Consider the following 13,146-nt stretch of genomic DNA (forward strand, 5'->3'; position numbering starts at 1 on the left):
ACTATCTGCCCTAAAAAGTCAGTTGTTCAAAATGCAGTAACTGAGAGCACCCCATAATATGACCTTTATAATAATTTAAATATAAGATGGCTCCCTTTGCAGAGGCAAAGTTTTGGGGTGAAAACTTCATTTAACACGCAGGCATTTATGGGATCGTCAATCAGGTATAAGGCCAACTTGCCCTCAGTAAAGGACAGAGTCAACGGCTCTGCATATGCCAACAGGTGCTCTTTATCAGCACCAAGAACAAACAAAAACCAAAAAAACTTAACAGAGGGATCAGCTGTTTACTTTTGTAAATTATAATCCACATGACAAACATACCTAAATCCACGAGAATCGCATGCTGCTGAGCAGTGAGCTGCTTCAAAAGTTCCTTATAGGATATGTCAGGAGGCTGTTGTTTATTAGGCAATCTGTGTCTGAGTCGGTACTGTAAAGCCAGAAACTGCCAAATTTCTCCTCGTCGACTTTTGGGAACTCCTACAATGAAGGAGATAAATAACCAAGGCCTTGAACTCTGGAATGAAGTTGACAGATCCCAGCTGATTCACTATATAATTCAGGTAAACAGGCAGCTGTATGTACTGCATGCCACCCTAAGACCACACAATATAATTGACAGAAGCATATTTTGACAAGCTGAATCCTATAGCTCTTGATGCCTTGCAAAAGAAAACCCTCACGCAACACTTACGATAATGACAATATTAACAATAACATCACCCATTGCTGACTGAGCATTAATAAAACATTTATTGAGGGTGCCTAGCTACTAAGCACATGCACTCAGAAAACAACTCAACTATAAGGTAGGCAATTACTATTAGGTCCACTTTATAGACAGAAAGCTGAGGCAGAAAGAGATGAAGTAATTGCCCCAAGTTCACATGGCTAGGAAGTGGCAATTTAGAATTAGAACTCCAAAAGTCTGGTTTCAGAGGCCAAATCCTGATATCCCAAAGTGTATTACTGCCTATTTTCACTCTTTATTTGGCTTGAGGATAGCAACAAATGCTAACCCTAATTTACAACTCTAAATATTTGTCATCAACAAGTAACTTTATAATAGAGAATCAAATAGCATTCTTATATGGGCATTAAAAATGAAAGAATAGGCCAGGTACGGTGGCTCATGCCTGTAATCCCAACACTTTGGGAGGCCAAGGTGGGTGGGTCACTTGAGGTCAGGTGTTCGTTACCGGCCTGGCCAACATGGTGAAACCCTGCCTCTACTAAAAATACAAAAATTAGTGAGCATGGTGGCATGCACCTGTAATCTCAGCTACTCGCGAGGCTGAGGTAGGAGAATCGTTTGAACCTGGGGGACAGAGGTTGCAGTGAGCTGAGATCTCACCACTGCACTCCAGCCTGGGAGACACAGCGAGACTCTGTCTAAAAAAAAAAAAGAAATAATAAAAGTAGTAAACAATAAGAAGGCGTAACTGATATGCTCCAGAACAACATTCGGGCTTTGAAAAGAAAATGCTTAGCACATATAATGAAACATTAACTCTAGTATGCTTGAACACCAAAATGTATCACAAGCAGTTCAAGGACACTATGACTATGTTTTTTATGCCAAGGGAAATGAAGTAAGCACTGGGAGGGACAGAATTCAATTCTGCACAGTGCAGGCAACTTTATTTCACTCATTAAGAGTTTTCAGTTTGGACAGATTGAATCGGCAATGGGTTCCTTTGCTCCAACTGGTTAAGGAAATGCTTAATGACAGTAATCTCTTCTGACTGAATGCCAGAGTTTGTACAAGCTGAAAGTATTATTGTCCGACAGGTGAAACCGAGGCTCATTGGCATGACTTATGAGGCCTCTACAATATAGCTCCAAACTACCTTTTTAAGCACCATTACTTCCCAGTCCCTGATGTATACTAGATGCTTGTGGTTATTTTCACTTCTCCAGTTTCTTGCACCTCCTGTTGCCTTTACAGAATTCCAAGCTCCCTCGCTTGACTACCCATTGTACGTCTATTCATCTTTCATGAATGAGCTTGAGTGTCACCTTTTCTGTTGAAGCTCTCCCTAACATCTCGAGATGTAATCAGTCCCTTTTCACACACCATTTGACTCATACTGTAACATTACCATATTAGATTACAGTTAGCTCTATATTGAAGTTTTGTCTCTTTTCCCTGCTTAAATGGTCCTTGAGAATAGCAAGCATATTTTCATCTCTGTATGATAAAATCCAAGAATATACCTTGCTGCTTATACATTTGTTGAATGAATGAATGACAGCATAGAAAATGTCATTTTTAGAAGGTAACTATCAGCCCACTAAATGAATCACTGATAACATGAGTGGGCAGTTTTATTATCCAACCAATAATAAATGTACAAAAAGCAACTTCTTTCCAGTCAAACAAACAGTTATTGAGCATCCAGTATGTAACAGAGAATAAAGCAAGGCAGTCAGGATGCCTCATCATTGAGTGATGAATAAATCCATTCTCAGGAAAATCATCTCATTCATCCATTCATCCATTCATTCATCTAGTAATGAGTGCAAGATACTGTCTTAGGTGCTAGGTGTACAGTGGTGGGGTAAGAAAAACATTAAACAAATACATACATAATTATTAAACTGTAAATTATGATTAAGTATAATTAATCACGAAAAAGAATGATAAAATACAATGAATTGATTTTGGTGGGGGGGCAGGGGTGGTGCTCTGAGGAAATGGTATTTGAGGGACCTGAGGGATAATAGGATGCTCTGGGCTTCAAGCGCAGGCAGCAGTCACTCCAGGAGAGGACCGCATGAAGGCCCTGAGACGGGCAGAGGAAAGGGCGGAAGAAAGAGGAGTGAGAAGAGGATGGGGTGGAAAGAAAGGGAGATGGGAAATGAGAATGTAGAGAAGTAAGGAAGAAGGAGAATAGGGAGGGCTGGAACATTCCATGCAAGAAATAGCAAAGGACATATCAGTGCTCAAAGTAAAACAGAGCACACAATACAAGGTAAGGAGAGATTAAAAAATGAGATCAGAAAGGAGGAAGTAGATATTATAGAACAATGGTATGGTTTGGCTGTGTCCCCACCCAAATCTCATCTTGAATTGTAGCTCCCATAATTCCATGTGTAGTGAGAAGGACCCGGTGGGACATAATTGAATCATGGGGGCAGTTTCCCCCATACTGTTCTTGTGGTAGTGAGTCTCATGAAATCTGATGGCTTGTTAAGGAGAAACCCCTTTCACTTGGTTCTCATTCTCTTTTGTTTGCCTCCATGTGAGACACACCTTTCACCTTCCGCCATGATTGTGAGGCCTCCCCAGCCACGTGGAACTGTGAGTCCATAAAACCTCTTTTTCTTTAGAAATTACTCAGTCTTCGGTTTGTCTTTATCAGCAGCCTAAAAATGGACTAGTACAAAGGCCTTGGGCACAGGGCCAAGAAGTTTAAACTGTATCCAATAAGAAATGGGAAGATAAGCACTCCTAAAATATCTTTGAAAGTCATGCCAAAAAATGGTGTGATCTACATCTCATAGACATTCTGTTAACCATTATTGTGTCTCCCAAATAAAGCATTCAATAAAAATCTTTAGGATTTCCATATCTTCAAGGATAAAGAACACTATATTAAGTTTGTCAATGCAGCAGCTTTCAAAATAACACTTATCTTAATTTAAACTTAACTGTGGTTCAACAGTCTCACACATTAGCATAGGCTTTTAAAACAACAATCATTATAGAATTTCTTTGGGTATTTTGGAATTTTTATTTTACACCCACAGTTTATGCAGGCTATGGAGATTCTAATTTTAATATATTTAATCTGAGTCACAGAAACTGCAACTAAAAGTTGACTTATTAGTTTTATTTTTAAATTTAAAATTCTTAAATATCAGGCATCTTATATGGCATAGCAGCAATAAAAGAATAAATGCGATATAATGGCTAAATAAAAGCAACTTCTCCAAAATTAGTGAAGAAATGAATGGATGAAAGAAAATTGATTGATTACTTAGCCAGAATATAAACCTATACATATAAATACATACAAGTATATACACACAGTCATGTAAATATACACATATATGTAAATGAATACTTCTGACCAAATGATGAAAATGAGTCAAGTTTGAAAGACTGAATTATTAATATTTTTATGGCAGTGATCAAAGATTTGTATCAATGCATGCACTTCTTCCTTGGTAAACACCACCACCATGCTGAAAATAGGTTTGTGCTACCTCCTCAGAGACAGTCACTAAACTACAGGAAGAAACAAATTACTTCTCTTTTTTTACTAAGCAAAACACAAGGACAAAATTACTAAGCAAAATCTGAGCTCCACAAATCAAACAAACAAAAAAAAATCCCCCAGGCTTTTCTTTAAAAAACAAAAATTACTGAGATTATCCCAAATACCTTCTTTAAGAAGAGTATGAATATCTTCCATATCACATCTGATTTTAGCTCTGCAGTTTAACAACTTCTTATCCCAAGTTATTAAGACCTCTTTCTGACATGCACCAACTTCTTCATAGTCTAATTTAACTTTTCTGGACTGGAGTTCATCTCTGCTTGCTAAGGAAAAAAACAATTTACATAAGACCAATGTGTTTTTCAAATGTAAAACTTTAGACATTTGATTGTATTTGTAAAACCATACCAAATGACTTTCAGGAATCAACTGGTAGTATATCTCAAAAAGAAAATTTAAAACAAATTGAGGATACATGAAAGGGTCCCAAGCTTTGAGTCATTTCATGTGAGAAAAAAAATGAGGAATAACCTCCTAAGGAGGTTTTACTCTGTATCTTACATATGGCGACTCTGCTAAGTATAAAAAGTAAACCGTGTTGATCATTCTATAATTTTCCATTTTTTGACACCACTGAAGTGTTAATATTTTATATGTGCCATACATGAGAAGACAAAGACTCATGCTCATCTTGATTTGAAAAATATATGACCATAACATGATACATTTTTATAACTGTTTCCAGAGTTATCCATACTGCCCTTAATAACTAATAAAACTAGCTTATGTGTTCCCGTGTTCGTTATTTTCTCTTTTGTTTGTTTTTGCTTTTGTTTCTTAGAGACAGGGTCTCACTCTGTACCCCAAGCTGGAGTGCAGTGGTGCAATCATAGCTCACTGCAGCCTCAACCTCCTGAGCTCCCATCTCAGCCTCCTGGGTAGCTAGGACTACAGGCATGCGCCACTACACTTGGCTAATTTGACAAACTTTTTTGTAAAGATGGGGTCTTGCCATGCTGCCCAGGCTGGTCTTAAACTCCTGGCCTCAAGCAATCCTCCTACCTCAGCCTCCCAAAGAGCTGGGATAACAGGTGTGAGCCACTGCACCCAGCCCTCCTGTGTTCATTTGTAATAAACTTAAAAAGAAAAATTCCTTTCACTGAAGTTAACACTAATTCTATTTTTAAAATAATATAGAATTCTCTCTAATTTGATGGTCTAACATATCCGCCCAGAGCTCATTAAAAGAAATGTCTATAAAAGCAACCAGTATCTTGATTTGTTCTTTATCATGAAAAACTGATTTCAAAAGAGAAGGAAGAGCAGACACAAGAGTATACTTCTTCTCTTCATTAGGATCACGGTGGACAGGAACGTCTCAGAGCAATCTGTATTCATGCATGCTCACAGCACTCGGCCACCTTACCTCCTGCAACACAAATCTTTGTCATGCATCCCAAGTCCTCGACAGCACAAAAACAACAGCAGAATGAAAGTTACTCTTTACTTAGTGTGTTTGAAACCATTTCAAAAGACTTAAAATATCTTATAACAAACTGTTATTCAAGCAAGGCAGTAAAAATTCCTACTTAAAAGTCCAAACATAATCTAAAGATAAATCGCAGTACAAAACTATTCCTTCCGGATACCACAGATGGCTTTCTAACACTGTCTAGCTTGGCTGTTCGGCTATTTGCTTTATATTTCTCTGATAACCAAGTAATTTTTTTAAAAGGTGTGAGTTTATTAAGGCTAAAACCAAATATACTCCTATATATAACTTTACTAATTATTTTCTTCATGATGGACAAAACATAATTACTTCCTTAGAGTTTTTCTCTAATCTTCTCTAGATTATTGATCATTTAAAATAATCACAAGCATCTGCTTATGTGCCAGCCGCACACCCTGAGGATAAAATGGTGAACAGGGACAGTTAATATCTGCCCTTAACTGTTTAACTAGAAAAGACTAAAGAACTATCAAGAAATAATTATCCATTGGTTAGAATTTTCATAGGTTAAACTATTTTTTATCTTTGTTATGTAGGCAGAGAAACAGAACCGATGAAGGTTTCTGAGAATGTATTCTAAATGTCACCTCCTTTCCTAACCTGTAAAATCATATAGTATAACTGACCTCAGAATACACAGCAGCCATTTATGTAAAACATTCCATTTCCTTATATTAACATACACAGCTGAGAAATACTGTGGGGTGCTGGGGAAAGCCCGAGAACCACGATGAATAAACCTGAGTTTTGGTACTTGCTCTGCCAGTATGTCACTATTTGATCTTAGGTTAATTCTCTACCTTTCCCAAGCCAGTCACTACTTCTACTGTAGAATGAAGAATCTAGCTAAGTAATCTCTAAGGCTATTTCTACTTCAAATAGTCTATGATTCTGAAGCCACCTTTTGATATTTAATATCAGATTTTATTTGTACATACTCCCAAGTGAAATATAGTTGCATGCATTAAATTTTTTGAGGGAAGGATGACCACCTTTTTTTCAACCTCTTTTTCTGAGTTAGTTCAAAATATAACTACTTGCTTACAAATATGAATTCAATTTCTTTTGAAGCCTGCGAAACCTCAAGTGGGCAGACCATTTATCAAACTGAACTTTTAAAATTATGCTAACGACAAGTAATAGCATTTTTAATTTTGAAGAAAAGAAGATGTATTTCCAAAGGATATTTAAAATCCTATGTACTTTTCACTCTGCTAACAGCGATTTTAAAAAATGTGCTCTTGCAAACTATATATTGTTAAAATAAAAAAATTAAATTGAATCATAGGTGTAGTAACAAGAATCTTAAGGTAGATGATAAAGTCAGAAATGTGGAATACCTGTACTAAAAAAGCTGTATGAAAGACCACAAAATAAAGGCAAGTGAGAGAAATATCTAAATTATACTTGTGCCAATAATCTTAAAAGTCAAACGGACCACTTATGTTAAATGTTTCATTTTATAAGTGTAAAAATGAGACCCTTTCAGGTTAAGTGATTTTCCCAAAATAATGAAATTTATACATTTTTTGGATTTCTTAGCATCTCCTTGTATGTGGTTCTATCAGTACTGGAGTAAATTATATCATTCTTTCAAAGGCTGAAAAACACATTCCAAAGCATTTGGTAATCATAATCTTAGCAATAAGGCACCACAAACAGTGCAAAATCTATTATAAATTATTTGATTATAAATATAATGATTTGAATACGACTTTGTTAAATAGAAAATTTATAAAGCATTAACAAAAGATAGGAATAGGTTTGGCTTGATAACAGATAATTATAATTAAATAGTTAAATTGAATACAATGTAAGTAGGATTTACTTGAGGTAGGCATATTTCTCCCATTATGAATGTAATTAACCTGAAACTTGAAAATCACATTCAAAGAAAAGAAAATTTGCTTTCTCATATTTAAGGAATTTTTAGAAGTGACACTAAGATAATGAACTTTCAGACACATCAAACACATTGATTCCACATTATCTACATTCTATTTTACCTAAATATACTCTAAGAGTTTCTTATGTCTTAAATCTATTTAAAATGCAAACCCATTTAAAACAAAACCACAAATATCTTAAGCTGACCTTTCCCATGTTATAACCACCTCACAAAATGGAAATCAACAATTATAATCAGTAGATATTCTTCTTAAAGTGTGCATACAGTCCAAAACTGAGTGCGGATAGTATGTATGGGGAGAGAAAGGTAGGTTTAACATACACCCTTCAATCATAGCATCATAGCATTTAGTCTGTTAAAATGGCTAACCTTCAAGTTTCTGGTTTTCTTTTTCCATTCGAAGTAACAAGATTTGTTGGTGTATAGCTTTTCTCCACAAGCTCCTCAGTTCTTTTGATTTCTTTCTTTCTTCAATCTTTTCTGGGTCATCCTCCCCAGACAGGAATATAACCAGCGGTTCCTCCTCCATGGTTGGAGAGAGGGGGGACAGTGGCAGCAGCTCGTTCCTGTCCAATCCATCTGCAGAGAAGAACACAGTGAGAGGCATTCCTTAGCAGTAACCCAGACTACCCAAGTTTCTGTAGAATTCACATTCTCATCTGATCTTCTACACTTAAAAATGTCACAAAGCCGCTTTCCCTGTAACTTAGTTTCTGCAGCTAATATTTAAGTAAATTCACTAGACTGAATTCCCCTTCCAGATTTCCCTGTCATGATGAAACAGAAGCATAGGTCATTTCACCACTTCTTCTTTCCACCCAAAGAGCTCTGTAAGAGAGGTGCCCCAAAACTAACTGGCCTCTCCTGAGTCCAACACTTCTGCAATTTACTTACGTATATTCTCTGGCTGTGAGGAACAAGAAGATTAAGTGGCTAGGTATCAGTGATCTCCGAAGGTCTACATCGATCATCAGAATCCGTCAGGAGCATAGCCACTGAGCAATGCTGGGCCTCTCCTGGCTGAGCACAGTACTCCCTCTGCTCATTCCTCCTGCAACACCTTTTTCTTTTTCTTTTTCAATTTTTATTTTAGGTTGAAGGGGTCCATGTGCAGGTTTGCTACATGGGTAAATTATGTGACTCTAGGGTACAATGTACAAATGAAATGACTTCGCCACCCAGGTAGTGAGCACAGTACCTGAGAGGTAGTTTTTCAATCCTCATCCTGCTCCCACCCTCCACCCTCAAGGGGATCCCGGTGTCTAATGTTCCCTTCTTTGTTTCTATGTGTACTCAATGTTTAGATCCCGCTTATAAGTGAGAACATGCAGTATTTGGTTTTCTGCTCCTGTGTTAATTCTTAGGATAATAACCTCCAGCTACATCCATGTGGCTCCAAAGGACGTGATTTCATTATTTTTCATGGCTGTGCAGTATTCCATGTGCAACACTCCCTTAACAGGTGATTCATTCTCTCCCTTCCTACTGCCAATGATTTTCCTATTAACAACCATGATCACATCTCTTAAAACATTTCAATGGTTGCTTATATCGCAAGAACAAATTGGGACTAGCATTTAAGTTCCTTCAGATTCTGGTCTCCACTCAGATTTCCAGCCTCATATCTCAATCTCCTATTCTTTGCAACCATCATGCTGAATTTCTCATGATTTTCTGATCTGCAAAGTTCACTCAAATGACTCCAGAGCTTCGTCATTCCTTCCTTCTAAAGCATGGTTCTTCCAGCAACGAGTTTAAATAAACATCTAATTGTTCTGTGAAGCTTTTTCTGACCACCTCAGGCAGAGTTAACTTCATCTTTAGTAATACCAGTTGTTTTCTTCTATTTTCTTCTTTTTTTATATATATTCATTGACCTCTGCCTTTACTTTTATTATTTACTTCCATACGTTTTACTGTTGTTGTTTTAAAATTTTAATACCTGGCTCTTTTACTAGCTTTTTGAGTTGAACACTCAGTGTAACTAATTTTTGGCCTTCTTGATTTTATATCAATATATTCATGGCTTTTAACTGCTCCCTAGATCCGTTTCAATAGGTAAGGCTCTAATCATCGAATTTTCTTCCTTCTAGCTTCTAAGAGTAGTTTTCTATTCCCAAACACATGTCATTCTACTTGTCTTCTAATCCTTGATTTCTTTCTTTTTTTGGCATTGTGGTCAGAGAATATTTGTATAAATGATTATGGTTATTTGGATTTCAAAAAGATTTACTTAAAAATCTTTGTGGACAGGTACATAATTACATTTTATGAATGTTCCAAGTGTGCTAAAAATGAATGAGTTTTGTCCATAGGAGGCAAAGTTCTCTATAAATATTAGGTCAAGCTTATTTACTTGTGTTACTCAAATATTATTTATATTTAATTTCTAAAGATGAGTATGTTAAAATCTCCCACAGGAGCTATTAATTTATCGATTTCACTCCAGAATTCTTTTAGGTGTTATTTTCTAGCTCTCAAAGCTACATCATTATGTATGTTCTCATGATTGTTCTCATTATGTATGTTCTCATGATTGTTCTATCTGTTTGTTTACTGTTACATGTGCTTGCGTCTTTGGATGCTTTTGCTTTAGTTTAATAGGTCAATTACTCAAAGAGAGCTGCCTGTGCTCTCTTTTGCTCAGTATTTGCCTAGTGTATTGTATACATTCCTTTATTGCTCAATATTTATATGTCAGTTTGTTTTATGTGTGGCTCTTATAAAAGGCTATGTTGCTTTTCTAATAATAAAAAGATCTTTGGAAGCTGAGGTAAGATGATTGCTTGAGCCCAGGGGTTCAAGGCTACAGTGAACTATGATTACACCACTGCAACCCCAGCCTGGGCAACAGAGCAAGGCCCAATCTCTGGGAAAAAAAAAAAAAGAAAGAAAGAAAGAAAAAGGACATACAGCTTCTTTCCTAGCACTATCACACTTCCGTCTACCTTGTGGAGTAGGCCCAAGTACAGGTTTTTGGAAACTGTCTCACTCATTCATTCATTCAACGAGCAGGTATTGAATGCCTAATGTTTTCTAATGATACCTGAAAGAGAAACCACTGTATCACATACAGAAAGTTATTTCTACACTGTAATCACTTAAATCTCTTTATACACAGCATGTGCATTCCATTAGCTAATTTCTGACACTCAGAGGGATAAATTCCTTAGGGAGTACAGCACAGACCTTGCTGTTGCATTGCTGAGGGAGATTTGTTCATGGGAGAAGCAACCCTGAGGAAAATGCGCTGCCGCCAGGAGATCCGGCGAGGAGTGACAGAGGTTCCTCCCACACTTAGGGACTCATTGCTGCAGGTAGATGAGGTCCTTTTTCTCCCTTCTCCATCACTGTTGAAAGCAAATAAACATATCACTTATAAGGAGAGCTGCACATCATGGCACTTCACAACCAACTGGTAGCACAAGCCATTCACAAGTTCTGTCACGGGCAAGCACAAGCCACAGGCAACATGGAGCAATGCATCACCAGGCACACTAGTCACCCAGGCCACCACATCCTGGGGAAACAGCAATCTAGGCCACAGCCCAGTCAAGAGAAGCTCCCCTGTTTCTACTCATTCCTTAGCAGCCAACCAGTCCTAGTTCTAATCTGAGGAACAGAGGCACTTATAAGGAGGAGTACAGGTTGCTTAAGTTATGAATTCATGCTTTGCTAAGGAAATAACATGAATAGCTTATTCGAAACAAGGTAAATATTCCATAAAAGCCTCACAAAGAGCTTTTGTTAGAGCTCTTATAGAACAGGTCAATAAAGACTGTTTCTAATTGCCTACGACTGTTAAGATGTGTCTCTGAATGGTCAGCTACCAATAGTTGAATCATGGCAGAAGATAACCTGAATATAAGCAGAACAGTCAATCTTGGGATTATTGGTAGGTGATATACTAAGAAAAAAGTGGGGTCAGATAAGATTGGATGGCTAAGTTAAAAAAATAGATCTTTTAATATTTTTATTGACTTATTTATTTAGTGAGATAAGGTCTCATTTTTTCACCCAGGCTGGAGCGCAGTGGCGCAATCACAGCTCATTGCAGCCTCGACCTCCCAGGCTCAAGAGATCCTCCCACCTCAGCCTCCCAAGCAGCTGGGACTACAGGTGCACACCACCACACCTGGCTATTTTTTTAAAAAAATCTTCGTAGAGACAGGGTCCCAATGTGTTGTCCAGTCTGGTCTCAAACTCCTGCGCTCAAGCAATTCTCCTGTCTCAGCTCCCAAAGTGCTGGGATTACAGGCATGAGGCACCACACCCAGCCTGTTAAAAAATGTTAACAGATTTCTTTATAGCAGTACTTGTTAGAGACTGTTAATACACTGGCATGCACTGTACCTCTCCAACAGGGAAACAGTGTATAGAAATTCCCCAACTTATTGAAATTAATTGATTCTAGAATCACCTCCCTCAATTTTTGGGGGGCAGGGAGTAGTGTCACATCATTCTATATTAGTGCATAAGAAAATGCTCCTCTATTGTCAAAATTTCATTTCCTAGAAAAGACCACCTTGAGTTATGCTAGGCCTATCTGCAAAAAAAGGTCGGTATGACTCAAAATCATTTTTGAGACCAATTATATTTGCTGCTGGAAGACCTCACAATAATTGTTGCTGTTAGTGGCAGGAATATCTTACATTTTTAAGTCTCACAGTCTGAGTTTGCCTGAGAGAACAATAAGGATACCAATATTTACAGGTGATGATACCAACAAATGAAGGTATAAGACTTTTGATGGAATCAAAAGGTCAGTGCTGAGGTCAGAAATAAAGCTCAGACAGAACAGCCACTCTCAGATACTCAAAGGAACTCAATAGTGTTGAGGCAATTAATAGTGAGAAGAGCAATTCAGCATCTGCCTATCGTATCTTTATTTACTCAGGCAATTCAGTTCATTCTAGTCTGGATCTATTTTATGGAAACATTACTTCTGGATTGGCTAAATTAAAGTTAAAAAAAGACTTCTGAGCTGCTATGCAGAGAGTAAGTATTATGATGTGATACTTTAGAAAGTACAGTACTTGATACATATATCTCAATATAGTCAAACTCTGGTTATTATGCATCCTGGATAACACTATAACCCTAATATGTGTCCATTGTTCAAAACTCCTGAGGCAGTGGCCAGGCACGGTGGCTCACCACCTGTAAACCCAGCACTTTGGGAGGCCGAGGCAGGCGGATCACCTGAGGTCAGGAGTTCAAGAGCAGCATGGCCAACATGGTGAAACCCTGTCTCAACTAAAAATACAAAAAAAAAAAAAAAAAAATTAGCTGGGCATTAGTGACAGGTGCCTGTAATTCCAGTTGCTTGGGAGGCTGAGGCGCAAGGTTCTCCTGAACCCGGGAGGCAGAGGTTGCAGTGAGCCGAGAATGCACCACTGCATTTCAGCCTGGGCAACAGAGCAAGGCTCCAACTCAAAATAAAATTATAATTAAATTTTTTTTTTTAGAAAAACTCCCTGAGGCTGGGCACAATG

At 37.6% G+C, this 13,146-nt stretch overlaps 1 protein-coding gene across 2 annotated transcripts in view; it reads right to left on the reverse strand.

Annotated features, from left to right (window-relative positions):
• The window catches only part of TBC1D4 (TBC1 domain family member 4), a 193,856-nt gene that overhangs the window by 17,184 nt on the left and 163,526 nt on the right, over positions 1-13,146 (reverse strand). For both annotated transcript variants that reach the window (XM_014347449.4, XM_063595792.1), the window contains 4 exons: positions 10,841-11,001; positions 8,021-8,230; positions 4,394-4,552; positions 325-483 (listed from right to left, as the gene is read on the reverse strand). In XM_014347449.4, the coding sequence (XP_014202935.2) occupies positions 325-483; positions 4,394-4,552; positions 8,021-8,230; positions 10,841-11,001 (689 nt within the window). The remainder of the gene's footprint in view (positions 1-324; positions 484-4,393; positions 4,553-8,020; positions 8,231-10,840; positions 11,002-13,146) is intronic.

The sequence above is a fragment of the Pan paniscus genome, chromosome 14 (genome assembly GCF_029289425.2).
Source record: "Pan paniscus chromosome 14, NHGRI_mPanPan1-v2.0_pri, whole genome shotgun sequence".
In the NCBI taxonomy this organism is placed as follows: domain Eukaryota; kingdom Metazoa; phylum Chordata; class Mammalia; order Primates; family Hominidae; genus Pan; species Pan paniscus.